The 13,972-nt window shown below is 43.0% G+C and overlaps 1 protein-coding gene across 3 annotated transcripts in view; it reads right to left on the bottom strand.

The window, feature by feature from the left end:
* The window catches only part of SPEG (striated muscle enriched protein kinase), a 236,068-nt gene that overhangs the window by 59,584 nt on the left and 162,512 nt on the right, over positions 1 to 13,972 (bottom strand). For all 3 annotated transcript variants that reach the window (XM_040441587.1, XM_040441588.1, XM_040441589.1), the window contains 4 exons: positions 4,846 to 4,872; positions 4,513 to 4,665; positions 817 to 859; positions 32 to 100 (listed from right to left, as the gene is read on the bottom strand). In XM_040441587.1, the coding sequence (XP_040297521.1) occupies positions 32 to 100; positions 817 to 859; positions 4,513 to 4,665; positions 4,846 to 4,872 (292 nt within the window). The remainder of the gene's footprint in view (positions 1 to 31; positions 101 to 816; positions 860 to 4,512; positions 4,666 to 4,845; positions 4,873 to 13,972) is intronic.

Here is a 13,972-nt window from a genome sequence, read left to right as displayed (position 1 = left end):
ACTATTACTATAGTTTAAGTTTTTATCTTACCTGCCACTTGCGTCGAGACTGGAACAGTTTAATATGATCGGTGCTGATGTTTTTTCCCTTCGCCAAAGTCTATAGAAGATGAGAAAAATGATATAAAAATGTAAAATACTACTGTATTTCAGGGACACAGAAATCATGACTCAAAACATGTAAGGAGCCAAAAGTATTGTACTGGTGCCGCTACTGTATATGACATATCATAAGGTGGGGCCCCTTCTGATTCCTAAAATAGAGAGGTTGTCCAACACTGGAAAAACATGGCTGCTTGGAAAAAAAATAAAAATAAATGTGTTGCTCCTGTCCACAGATTATAAGGCTGAGATGCAATACCAGACACAATCCACAGGGGTGATTTCCGGAAGGAACTCAGAAAGTTTTTTATACTGATGACCTATCCTCAGAATAGGTCACCATTATCTGATCGGTACGAGTGAGACTCCTGGGATCCTCACTGATCAGCTGTTTGAGGAGGTCACGGTGCTCAGGTGAGTGCTGCAGCACTTACCAAGCACAGCGCTGTCCACTGGGTGAGTGTAAAGAGGCTGTATTGCTCAATGGAGCGTCTTCAAACAGCTGATCGGCAGGGGTCCTGGGTGAGGATAGGCCATCAGTATAAAACACTTAGACAGGTCCTCTGGCACTGATCTGAAAGGCCCAACACAGCTTCCCTATACAATTTCCCTATAAATGCAGTACTGCTGATGACCTATAGGTGGCAGTATCGCACAGATGGTAATCGATCAGATTGATACCACCCCCAATAATGCACTTGAAGCTCCGCTCACCTTGAACCAGGGGTGCTCCAGACTCTCTTCAGCATTAGGCCTCCTATACAAACACACAGATGAATATCAGCCATATTGTCTCACATATGAGGCATTTTTATTGTATTAAATAGTTTAAATCTCATGCACTTCCCTGTTACTGTAATGCTTTGTGGATCTCCCACCCGCAAATCCAGACAGAAGGTCAGCAGCGTGTGTGTGATCATACCCTTAGCCTCCATTGTATTAAAAGGAAGAGACATGGTTTTGCCTGTGCATAACCTGTGCATAACCTTCAGCATGACAGGAAGATGCACATTGGAATTCAATGTATGGCTTGGTGAATGGTGTCTGAACCAAGGGTTTGGCTTTGTGTCTCATGTTAGCTCTCGTTGGAATGGAAAAGAACTGTACAAGAAAGATGGTTTGCATCTTTCTCTCAAGGGAACGAATGTCCTCAGTGAACAGTTTAAAGTATTTGCTAAGGAGCATTTAAACTAGGAAAGGGGGGCAAAAGAGTGAAAATCCAGCAGTCCGACTGCCCCCCAGAACAATGCCAGAAGATGCCAGTAGCACATAGGTTAAGAAATGACAAGCTCAGAGTCTTGTCTACAAATGCTCGCAGTTTAGGGAATAAGATCAATGAACTTGAGGCTATAATGGCATCTGAGAAAATAGATTTAGTGGCTGTTACTGAGACATGGTTCAATGGGAGTAATGACTGGGATATAACAATACCAGGGTTCTCTCTATATAGGAAAGACAGAGAAGACAAGAAAGAGGGAGGGGTGGCCCTGTATGTGAAAGATAGCATAAAATATAATTTAATACAAGTTAGCGAGACCAATTTAGAGTCAGTTTGGGTTACCTTACAGCTTGATAATCATAAGGTAACTCGTGTAGGTGTGATATATAGACCACCTAGCCAAGTCAAAGAATTAGATGATCTACTAGTTGAGGAAATAGCTAAAATGACATTGAAAGGGGAAGTTATCATTATGGGAGACTTCAATCTTCCTGATGTAAACTGGAAAACCAAAATAGCAAGTTCTACCAGGAGTACAGATATTCTAAATTCCCTACTGGGATTATCTCTACAGCAAGTAGTTGAAGAGCCAACCCGGAAGGAGGCCATTTTAGATTTAGTATTCATAAATGGGAATTTGGTATCTGATTTTACTGTAGGGGAAAGCTTGGGATCTAGTGATCACCAGTCAGTGTTGTTTACTAAAAGTACAGTGACTGAGTCACACCACACAAAAAACAAAGTTTTAGATTTTAGAAAAACTGACTTTTCTAAAATTAGATTAGTGGTATACGAGTCCCTATCAGATTGGAACAGTTTCATTGGAGTCCAGGAGAAATGAGATTTAAATGAGATACTAAAAAGTGGCACTATTGAAGGCAACAGATAATTGCATTAGGCTTGTCAGTAAAAGCAAAAAAAGGAAGAGACCACTGTGGAACTCAACAGAAGTGGACAAAATCATTAAAAACAAAAAGATAGCATTTAGTAATTATAAAAAAAATAAAAAAAATAGGATGACAGTAAATTTATAAGATTAGGCAGAGAGAGGCCAAACAAGGGTATAAGAGCTTCTCAAGCACAGGCAGAAGAAAAATTAGCTCAGTCAGTGAAAAAAGACATTCTTCAGATACATAAATGAAAAAAGAAACTAAAACAAGGAATTAACAAATTAAAAACAAAAGGAAGGTATATGGAAGAAGATAAAGAACTCGCTGACTGCCTCAATGAATACTTCTGTTCAATTTTTACAAAGGAAAATTAAGGAAAAAGACCTCAGTTAGGAAGAAAGACTAATGAATCTTTTGATGCATGTGTCTTTACAGAGGAAGAGGTTCTAAGTCAGCTGTCTAAAATTAATACAAATAAGTCACAGGAGCCTGATGGGATACACCCAAAGCTATTAAAAGAGCTCAGCGGTGAACTAGCAAAACCATTAACAGATTTATTTAACCAATCACTGTTAACAGGAGTCGTCCCAGAAGATTGGAAATTAGCAAATGCTGTGCCCATTCACAAGAAAGGTAGTAGGGAGGAATCGGGCAACTATAGGCCAGTAAGCCTGACATCAATAGTGGGGAAATTAATGGAAACCATACTTAAGGAGAGGATTGTGGAACATCTAAAATCCCATGGATTGAAAGATGAAAAACAGCATGGGTTTACTTCAGGGAGATCATGTCAAACTAATCTTATTGATTTTTTTGATTGGGTGACTAAAATAATAGATGGAGGAGGTGCAGTAGACATCGCTTATCTGGACTTTAGTAAGGCTTTTGATACTGTCCCACATAGAAGGCTTATCAATAAATTGCAGTCTTTGTGCGTGGACTCCCATATTGTTGAATGGATTAGGCAGTGGCTGACGGACAGACAGAGGGTTGTAGTCAATAGAGTATATTCAGACCAAGGTCTTGTTACCAGTGGGGTACCTCAGGGATCTGTTCTGGGACCCATATTGTTTAATATCTTTAAATTGCAGAAGGCCTCGATGGTAAGGTGTGTCTTTTTGCTGATAACACAAAGATTTGTAACAGGGTTGATGTTCCTGGAGGGATACACCAAATGGAAAAGGATTTAGGAAAACTAGAGGAATGGTCAAAAATCTGGCAACTAAAATGTAATGTGGATAAGTGCAAGATAATGCACCTGGGACGTAAAAACCCAAGAGCAGAATATAAAATCAGTGATACAGTCCTAACCTCAGTATCTGAGGAAAGGGATTTAGGGGTCATTATTTCAGAAGACTTAAAGGTAGGCAGACCATGTCATAGAGCAGCAGGAAATGCTAGCAGAATGGTATAGTATAGGAAGTGGCATTACCAGTAGACAGAGGGAGGTGCTCATGCCGCTCTACAGAGCACTAGTGAGACCTCATGTGGAGTATTGTGCTCAGTACTGGAGACCATATCTCCAGAAGGATATTGATACTTTGGAGAGAGTTCAGAGAAGAGCTACTAGACTGGTCCATGGATTGCAGGATAAAACAGGAAAGATTAAAGGACCTTAACATGTATAGCTTGGAAGAAAGACGAGACAGAGGGGATATGATAGAAACTGCTAAATACATAAAGGGAATCAACAAGGTAAAAGAGGAGAGAATATTTGAAAGAAGAAAAACTGCTACAAGAGGACATAGTTTTAAATTAGAGGGGCAAAGGTTTAAAAGTAATATCGGGAAGTATTACTTTACTGAGAGAGTAGTGGATGCATGGAATAGCCTTCCTGCAGAAGTGGTAGCTGCAAATACAGTGAAGGAGTTTAAGCATGCATGGGATAGGCATAAGGCTATCCTTCATATAAGATAGGGCCAGGGGCTATCCATAGTACTCAGTATATTGGGCAGACTAGATGGGCCAAATGAGTCTTATCTGCCGACACATTCTATGTTTCTTAATAGGAAGTAGGTGAAGCTTGTCTGGAGTTATTAGTCTTATAGATATTAACCAACAGGGGGCAGCATCGGCAGAAGCGTTTACCACCAGTTTGGGAGTTGAAGTAGTGCCAGACAGATCTATGGGAGAATACAGGGGTGCACCACCAATGAGGCCAGGTGAGGCGATTGCCTCAGGCAGCACCAGGTAGGGACGAGAGGGAGGCACTAAATAGCCGACATTGTGCATATAACAGCGCTGATGTCACTTGACCCTCGGCTGCGGGCATCTACATGAACCGATGCTGGTCGTACTCACAGTTTTTCATTGCCAAGGACTTTAATCAAGAATCCTCTTGCCTCGCGAGTCAGATCAGCAAACATCTTCTCCTCAAATGCCACCGTGTAGCCACGAATATTCATCAGCGTGGTGTAGTCAGTTTCACCCACAAAAGGGGACACTCCGGTCAGACTGCAGGAGAGATGATACATGGGGCATATATGTAATATGTGTCACATCTACCAGCCATTGTTTATAAATGAAACACGTGCCATCTAGTGACAGTGTGCGGTTACTGCAGGATAACGAAGCCAAGATAAAATCATTCACTGACAATATCAAGAACAATGAATATACATAGAAACATCTCACCATAGATATGTCAGGACACCCACTGGCCTGCAAAACAAGAGGGCGGTATAAGATAGAGAGCTCATGTGTGCATAGGGGTTGTTATATTATTGTACATAGGAGCAGTATTATAGTAGTTATATTATTGTACATAGGAGCAGTATTATAGTAGTTATATTCCTGTACATAGGAGCAGTATTATAGTAGTTATATTCCTGTACATAGGAGAAGTATTATAGTAGTTATATTCTTGTACATAGGAGCAGTATTATAGTAGTTATATTCTTGTACATAGGAGGCAGTATTATAGTAGTTATATTCTTGTACATAGGGGCAGTATTATAGTAGTTATATTATTGTACATAGGAGCAGTATTATAGTAGTTATATTCTTCTACATAGGAGGCAGTATTATAGTAGTTATACTCTTATACATAGGAGGCAGTATTATAGTAGTTATATTCTTGTACATAGGAGCAGTATTATAGTAGTTATATTCCTGTACATAGGAGCAGTATTATAGTAGTTATATTCTTGTACATAGGAGGCAGTATTATAGTAGTTATATTCTTCTACATAGGAGCAGTATTATAGTAGTTATATTCTTGTACATAGGAGCAGTATTATAGTAGTTATATTCTAGTACATAGGAACAGTATTATAGTAGTTATATTCTTGTACATAGGAGCAGTATTATAGTAGTTATATTCTTGTACATAGGTACAGTATTATAGTAGTTATATTCTTGTACATAGGAGGCAATTTTTATTGTGAAAACAAACAAAAAAAAAATACAATTAAAATACATTCTTACAAAAACAAAAAAATAACAGGCATTGTACACACAATGACTACTCATCTAGAATGACTATAGAATCATATTAAACTTAGAAAGTCCACATTTGCTGGGGAGGAAAAAGAAGAGAAAAAAAAAAAACCACACAAAATAACATCATATTTTCTGTTTTAAACCAAAGACACATTTCTCCATAATTTCCTATTATTCGGGTTACTCTTTATCTCTAATGACTTAACCCACTGGAGCTCAGACATTATTTGGCTTACGGCTGTGGTGTGGTGGAATGGCTCATTGTGTATAGACACGCGGGTTCTCATGTGCCAATGGTAGTATTTTATGACAGAAATGATCAGGTACATTGTCCCCCTGTCTACATTCCTATTTCTGGATGGAACAGCATAGATTATATCAGCATAAGTCAGGGACTGCAGTAATGGGATGTTTAGCTTTTGTGACACCTCTTCCCATATTCTCCTCCCACCCCTGCAGTCAGATATTAAGTGCTCCATCGTCTCCTCCTGCTGACAACCGAGAGGACAGTTCCTATCTGAAACACTTAAAAATTTCAGGTTACCCCTAACAAATAGCTTTCCATGTAATGACAACCAAGCTATGTCAAATAATTTGGCGGGGAGTCGATTCCCATTGAGGAGCTTCAGACTTTCTTGTAAAGTGCTAGTCACACAATCCCTCAAGACAAGTGGAGAACAAAAGAAAGCCCTACAGACCCTCACGTATAGATCTTTCCTTGGCTTACCCTCAATGTAGGACTTCTCTATCTTCCACCTTCTCACACACTTCAGTCCATAGTCCAGGTACTGGGGGAGGTAGTCACTCGTCCATCGACCCCTCTTGAGACTGCCGCCTCGCACCCAAGACTCTGCAAAAGGCATTATCCAGTCCCTGATACTATTCACCCACAGGAAGCTGTTCTCGGAGTCCAGGCAACCAAAATTAACTTTTAGAAACATGGAGTCAAAGAACACCCTTGGATTCAACATATCCAACCCACCCTCTCTCCTCTGTAGGTAGGTGATCCCTCTTTTTATCAGGTTCAACCTGTTCCCCCACAACAGTTGGAAGAACAGGCTAAAGAGCCTAGCGGAGAAAGATTCCGGCAAAGGAAAAACGACAGAGACATACAAGAAGACAGGGACCAGGTAAGTCTTCAACATTTTAACCCTTTCTCTATAGGTCAGCCTCCAGTTCTTCCATCGCTGAACCTTTGCATTTCCGGCTTCCAACTTCTCTTCCCAATTTAGTTTGGCGTTATCATTCCTCCCAAATTTGACCCCTAGGATTTTAATATAGGGGGAGGCTCTCACAAATTGTGGCAGATCAAAGTCTGGATCACTGTCTGATATCCAGAGAGCTTGACTCTTCTCAAGGTTGACCAGAGACCCTGAGGCCTCTGAGTAACTTCTGATGGCCGCAGACAACATCTCCACCTCACGAGGCTCAGATATCACTACAGTCACATCATCCGCATAGGCAACAACACTCAGGGGCAGGCAATGGGGGACTGGCACCCCCTGAAAACCACACTCCTGCAGTGACCTCAAGAATGGGTCTAAGGCAAATACATACAGCAGCGGACTCAGTGGGCAACCCTGTCTCACCCCTGCCTCAACCCTGAAGGTATCACCCTGCCAACCATTGACCAGAGGAAAGCTCTCAGCCTCGCAATACAGAGTCTTCAGCCAATCGATGAATTGCCCCGGAATACCGTACTTTGACAAAGTGGCCCATAGATACTCATGATCTACTCTGTCAAAGGCTTTAGCCTGGTCAAGACTCACAACATATCTCCCACCCCTCAGGGCTTTACATCTCTCAAACATCTCCCTTATCGAGAGGACTGCTCCAGAGATGTTCCGCCCTTCTACTGTGCCAAACTGACAGCCTGACAACAGTGCTGAGGACAGACAAACTAATCTAGAAAACAGAATTTTTGCCAGAATCTTTCTGTCGACATTCAAGAGGGCAATCGGCCTCCAGTTCTTGATGTCACTCGGCTCTTTACCTTTGGACAGCAGAATCAGCGAGGACACTCTCATGGATGGAGGCATCAGGTGACTTTCTAGACAATTTGTATATACATCCACGAGGATTGGGGCCAAGAGGTCTCTGAATGTCCTATAGAATTCTGCTGTTATCCCATCTGGACCTGGTGCCTTCTTCAGATGTAACTTATCAATTGCCTCTTTAACCTCCGCCACCGTCAAATCTGCTGTCAAAGGAGAAAAGTCCAAATCATTAGTATCAGGGAGCGGAGTTGCCTCCAAGAATTGGGTCATCTTGTCTCTATCCAAAACCTTCCTCTGAAACAAGTCAGCATAGTAAGATCTCACCACCCCCAGGATACCCTCCCGAGATTCTTGCAAAACACCCTGGGGGTCAGTGAGACCGGTGACAGATTTATTTGCCACTCGCTCCCGGCAATTCTCAAAGGGATCAGGAGACCCTAAGGTCCCATAATCCCGTTCAAGAACCAGGGAGGTGTACCTGCTGTACTGATACTGCCTTATCTCAGATTTCAGCCGGTCTATCCTTTGTTGGTCATCCCCTCCCGCCGAATATAGTGACTCCAATTCTTTCCGCAGCTTGAGATACTGGCCATACTTACTCTTCCCCTTTATAACTGACAGTCTCTTTAAGAGGGATCTGATCTCATCCTTGACATCCTCCCACCAGTCGGCCATATTGTCATAAAAGTCCACTCTCTCTAGCTGACTCTGTATAAGAGAGTGAACATGACTCTGAACCGAAGGGTCTTCTAATAGACTGGAATTAAGTCTCCATAACCCTCTACCTGTCCCAGAACACTTTGTGACACCCAAACAGAAATATAAGGCCAGATGGTCTGAATAAGGGACGATCTTCTCATCTTTCTCACCAATGGTCTCTGTAGGACTCACCAGAGCTAAATCTATCCGACTTCTTCTTTCACCACAAAAATAAGTAAATTTTGGTTTCCGACCACCCTGCACAAACACATCTGACAACCCGGCCTGTTGAATAATTCTGTTTAAGACCTTGGAGTCTCTGGTAAGAGGCCTATTAGAGGACCTGTCACAAGATGTCCTGGTGGCATTAAAATCTCCAGCCATGATGACAGGGATAGATGTGAAGAGATATGGCTTCACTTCATTATAAAGGTTAACCCTTTCAGTCACTGTCTGCGAACCATAGATATTTATAAGACGGAGCCTCCTACCCCGAATAGTAACTTCTAGAATTAGGCACCTTCCCATCAATACCTCTGTCAACCTATGTATAGTTACATCATTGGTGTTAAAGAGGATAGAGACCCCGGCACTTGGTTCTACAGCCAGTGACCAAAAGGATGGACCAGACCGCCATTCACGCTCGGCTTCCCGTAAGAGTCCTAAAGTATTCAAACGTGTCTCTTGTAAGAAAAAGACATCAGCATCAAGAGACCTTAGATGTTCATAAACCGCATGCCTGGTCCTCCTCACTCTGACACTGTTCACATTACTGGAGAACACTTTAAGGGTAAAGTCAGCCATCAAAGCAAAGCAAAGCACAAGTAGCAGAGATATTCCCCCCATCATCATAGATCTGAGTCTGAGCCCACCTGCCGACCACCTGTCTCCATGTCTGATTCGGACAGACGTTTAGCTCGCGGGGGTTTCCTTTTTGTGGGGGGATCGCCCTCTTGGTCCTCATTAAATTCATCTACCACCCTCTTTAACTCTCTCTCCATCTCTTCCTCAGCGTCTGACTCTGATAGGACACCGTACCTATTTGTGATAGTCATGACACCTGACCCGGGGTCTACTTTCTTTTTGGAAGGTTTTTGGACAGTGGTCCATTCCCCCTCAGGCTTACGGCTGGTTTTGTCCTTCTTCCGTTTCTTCTGCGGATTTATTGATGCAGGGGCAGAAGATGACATGCCCACAACCTGCTCAGTGACCTCCCCGTTCCCCTCAGTGGCTCCTGGCTGGGACTGGTCAGGCACTATGTCACCTATATTGTCACCCATGTTGTGCTGAGGCTCGGGCGGTGTCACTGCTGACCCTGACAACAGCGGCTCCTCCTCTAGGTCATCTGCCACTTCCAGCAAGTCCTCATCAGGGAAGTCCTTACAAACATTATGCCAGGCGTCTGGACAGTCCCTGTGGGAGTGACCGATCCTGCCACAGAGGTTGCACCGGATGTTCTGGCAGGTGGCGCTGACATGGCCGATCTCCCCGCATAAATTACATTTTACCAGGGTGCACACACTCGCAATATGACCGGCCTTTCCGCATTTAAAACATTTTCTAGGCTGACCCGCATAGAAGCATACCCCTTTCTCCCGGCCAATAAAGAATGAGTTGGGCAGATGTTGGGTGATGTTGTTAACCTGCCGTAACTTTACCAGGACCTTCCACCCCCCAGTCCATATGCCATCCTCGTCCCTAGTCTTGGTCAGATCTGACATTAGGTCACAGTGTCTTTTTAGCCACACAACAATATCCTGGTGTGGTACCGACTCGTTCCAGAATATTATGGTGACGTTTGCTGTCTCTGGTCTAGAGATGGGGATGAGGCTGAACCTATTCCAGCCATCAGCATCTCTCACCCGGGCGAAATGAGCCCAGAAGCGGTCCAGGTCAGACATGAGTTTAAAACTGACGTCATACCCCTGCCTGTCAGGAAGGTTTATCACTGCCAGGATGTTAGATGGCAGGAAACCCATTTGGTGGCACAGAAGTTCACGGACCACAAACCTCCTGTCAGGCAACTCCTCCTTGGCCCCTCTATGCCTGAACCTGACCACGTTCCTCCTCTTAAAAGCCTGACCTGTATAGTTTACATTAGACCTGAAGGATGGTGACCCACGGCTCCAGGCATTACCAGAGGAGACACCACCAGTTCCACCCTCCTGCTGTACTTGGGGGCGCTGTGGTGGCTGCTGACCGCCTGCACTATGGGGGTCTGACACTTCTGGTGTAACTAAAGGGGGGAAGTGCTGTGCATCAGACTGTACAGCCCCCTCCCCACCATCATCCATAATACTCTGCGGGTCACAAGCCTCTGAAGGCTGATCTAATGGTGGACCCGACTCTAGAGATGACCCCAAATCCCACACACACTGTGAAGCGCTCCCCTCTGCAGAAACCTCATCAGTAACATCACATACAGTCATATCAGTGCAGTCACTAGCAGTATGATCCTGCTCTACAGAGCCCCGACAGTCCTGCTGAGCCATGACCTGTGAGCTCTCTGCCGCACTGCTGCCTTCAGGCGAGAGTCCACAGTCCTGCTGCTCTCTACTGCCCCCCAGCGCTTGTGGTGACTGCACTGCTACTGCAGAGTTACCTTTAGGCGAGAGCCCACAGTCCTGCTGCTCTCTACTGCCCCCCAGGGCTAGTGGTGACTGCACTGCTACTGCAGAGTTACCTTCAGGCGAGAGTCCACAGTCCTGCTGCTCTCTACTGCCTCCCAGGGCTTGTGGTGACTGCACTGCTACTGCAGAGTTACCTTCAGGCGAGAGTCCACAGTCCTGCTGCTCTCTACTGCCCCCCAGGGCTAGTGGTGACTGCACTGCTACTGCAGAGTTACCTTCAGGCGAGAGTCCACAGTCCTGCTGCTCTCTACTGCCCCCCAGGGCTTGTGGTGACTGCACTGCTACTGCAGAGTTACCTTCAGGCGAGAGTCCATAGTCCTGCTTCACATCACAAACCGCTGGGACTTGTGGTACCTTTTGAGGAGTCTCTGCAGGTCTTTGCTGTTGCTGGACACTTTCTCCCACTTCTTTGTACAAATTCCCTTTCTCAAAAGGGAAGCTGGCTGGTCTGAGGACTGGTCTTGCACAGGCCTGCTGGGTGTCATCTGGACAAGTTGGAGACTTGGGTTTAGATGGAGATGGTTCTGGCGCAGGTCTTCCCCCATGTCCCTCAAGTCTTTGCTGGTTCCTGAAGGATTCAGCGACTGGTCCCATCTGCTCCAGTACAGCCTCCATGTCCTGCACAGTCTCAGCGAGCTGCACAGCGAGGGAGCTCAGCTTCTTGTCATGGACAACCTGATTGTTGGGGTTTGCTGCCTTTAGCTTGTAGACACAATCTATCTGTTTCTGCAGCTGTAGTTTTGTTCTTTTTAATGTTTCTAGCCTCTTGACCAGAGCTGGGATCCGCTCGGCCAGACATAGTTCAGGTGCACGCTGAGTATTGGGGGGTTGTGTACTCACAGAATGGCTCCTTACAGGCGTCCCTCTGCTTGGTCCTTGCACTGGACCTGGTGCAGCCGCGGTCACTGCTGCGAGGTCGCTATCTCCAGATTGGGGACTGGGCCCCTGGTTCTTCCCAGTGACTGCACTTGTGGCCCCATGAAGCCTTCCTTCAGTATTCCCTCTGGTCTCATCTGTCGTGTTGGCAACTTTTGCGCTGTTCCCACTCCCGTAACGTGTGCGGTCAGACCGCATGAGGACAGGCTGCTGCAGATTCTCCTGCATGGTCTGCTTCTCCAGGGATGTTCTCCTCTGTCTGCCTGCGGGTGGGGTGGATTGCACACCTGCAGCCATGGTCTTACTTAGTGATGTTTCCTTCTTTACTTCCAACATTTTCTTTTCATCTTTGCTTCCTGCTGCACTGGGACTGGCAACACTCGGAACATTCCTTCCTTCCAAAGAAACTTCTGGATAATTATCCATGGAGTGAGAAGTCTGGGAATTATTTCCCAGAATAGGCCTTGGAGCCTGGGCCTTGCTTGGGGAGCATCCCCACCCAGAGTGACCCCGCCCTGGGCTTTCTCCAGACATCCAAAGCCTCAGGAGAGCTACTGACACACGTCCTCACAGCTAGGAGGCAGTATTATAGTAGTTATATTCTTGTACATAGGAGGCAGTATTATAGTAGTTATATTCTTGTACATAGGGGCAGTATTATAGTAGTTATATTATTGTACATAGGAGCAGTATTATAGTAGTTATATTCTTCTACATAGGAGGCAGTATTATAGTAGTTATACTCTTATACATAGGAGGCAGTATTATAGTAGTTATATTCTTGTACATAGGAGCAGTATTATAGTAGTTATATTCCTGTACATAGGAGCAGTATTATAGTAGTTATATTCTTGTACATAGGAGGCAGTATTATAGTAGTTATATTCTTCTACATAGGAGCAGTATTATAGTAGTTATATTCTTGTACATAGGAGCAGTATTATAGTAGTTATATTCTAGTACATAGGAACAGTATTATAGTAGTTATATTCTTGTACATAGGAGCAGTATTATAGTAGTTATATTCTTGTACATAGGTACAGTATTATAGTAGTTATATTCTTGTACATAGGAGGCAGTATTATAGTAGTTATATTCTTGTACATAGGTACAGTATTATAGTAGTTATATTCTTGTACATAGGAGGCAGTATTATAGTAGTTATATTCTTGTACATAGGAACAGTATTATAGTAGTTATATTCTTGTACATAGGAGGCAGTATTATAGTAGTTATATTCTTGTACATAGGTACAGTATTATAGTAGTTATATTCTTGTACATAGGAGCAGTATTATAGTATATAGTTATATTCTTGTACATAGGAACAGTATTATAGTAGTTATATTCTTGTACATAGTATCAGTATTATAGTAGTTATATTCTTGTACATAGGAGCAGTATTATAGTAGTTATATTCTTGTACATAGGAACAGTATTATAGTAGTTATATTCTTGTACATAGTATCAGTATTATAGTAGTTATATTCTTGTACATAGGAACAGTATTATAGTAGTTATATTCTTGTACATAGTATCAGTATTATAGTAGTTATATTCTTGTACATAGGAGCAGTATTATAGTAGTTATATTCCTGTACATAGGAGCAGTATTCTAGTAGTTATATTCTTGTACATAGGAGCAGTATTATAGTAGTTATATTCTTGTACATAGTATCAGTATTATAGTAGATATATTCTTGTACATAGGAGCAGTATTATAGTAGTTATATTCTTGTACATAGTAGCAGTATTATAGTAGTTATATTCTTGTACATAGGAGCAGTATTATAGTAGTTATATTCTTGTACATAGGAGCAGTATTATAGTAGTTATATTCTTGTACATAGGAGCAGTATTATAGTAGTTATATTCTTGTACATAGGAGCAGTATTATAGTAGTTATATTCTTGTACATAGGGGCAGTATTATAGTAGTTATATTCTTGTACATAGTAGCAGTATTATAGTAGTTATATTCTTGTACATAGGAGCAGTATTATAGTAGTTATATTCTTGTACATAGGAGCAGTATTATAGTAGTTATATTCTTGTACATAGGAGCAGTATTATAATAATTATATTCTTGTACATAGGAGCAGTATTATAGTAGTTATATT

This window comes from Bufo bufo, chromosome 7 (genome assembly GCF_905171765.1).
Source record: "Bufo bufo chromosome 7, aBufBuf1.1, whole genome shotgun sequence".
Taxonomy (NCBI): Eukaryota; Metazoa; Chordata; class Amphibia; order Anura; family Bufonidae; genus Bufo; species Bufo bufo.
This window is presented reverse-complemented; position numbering and strand designations above follow the sequence as displayed.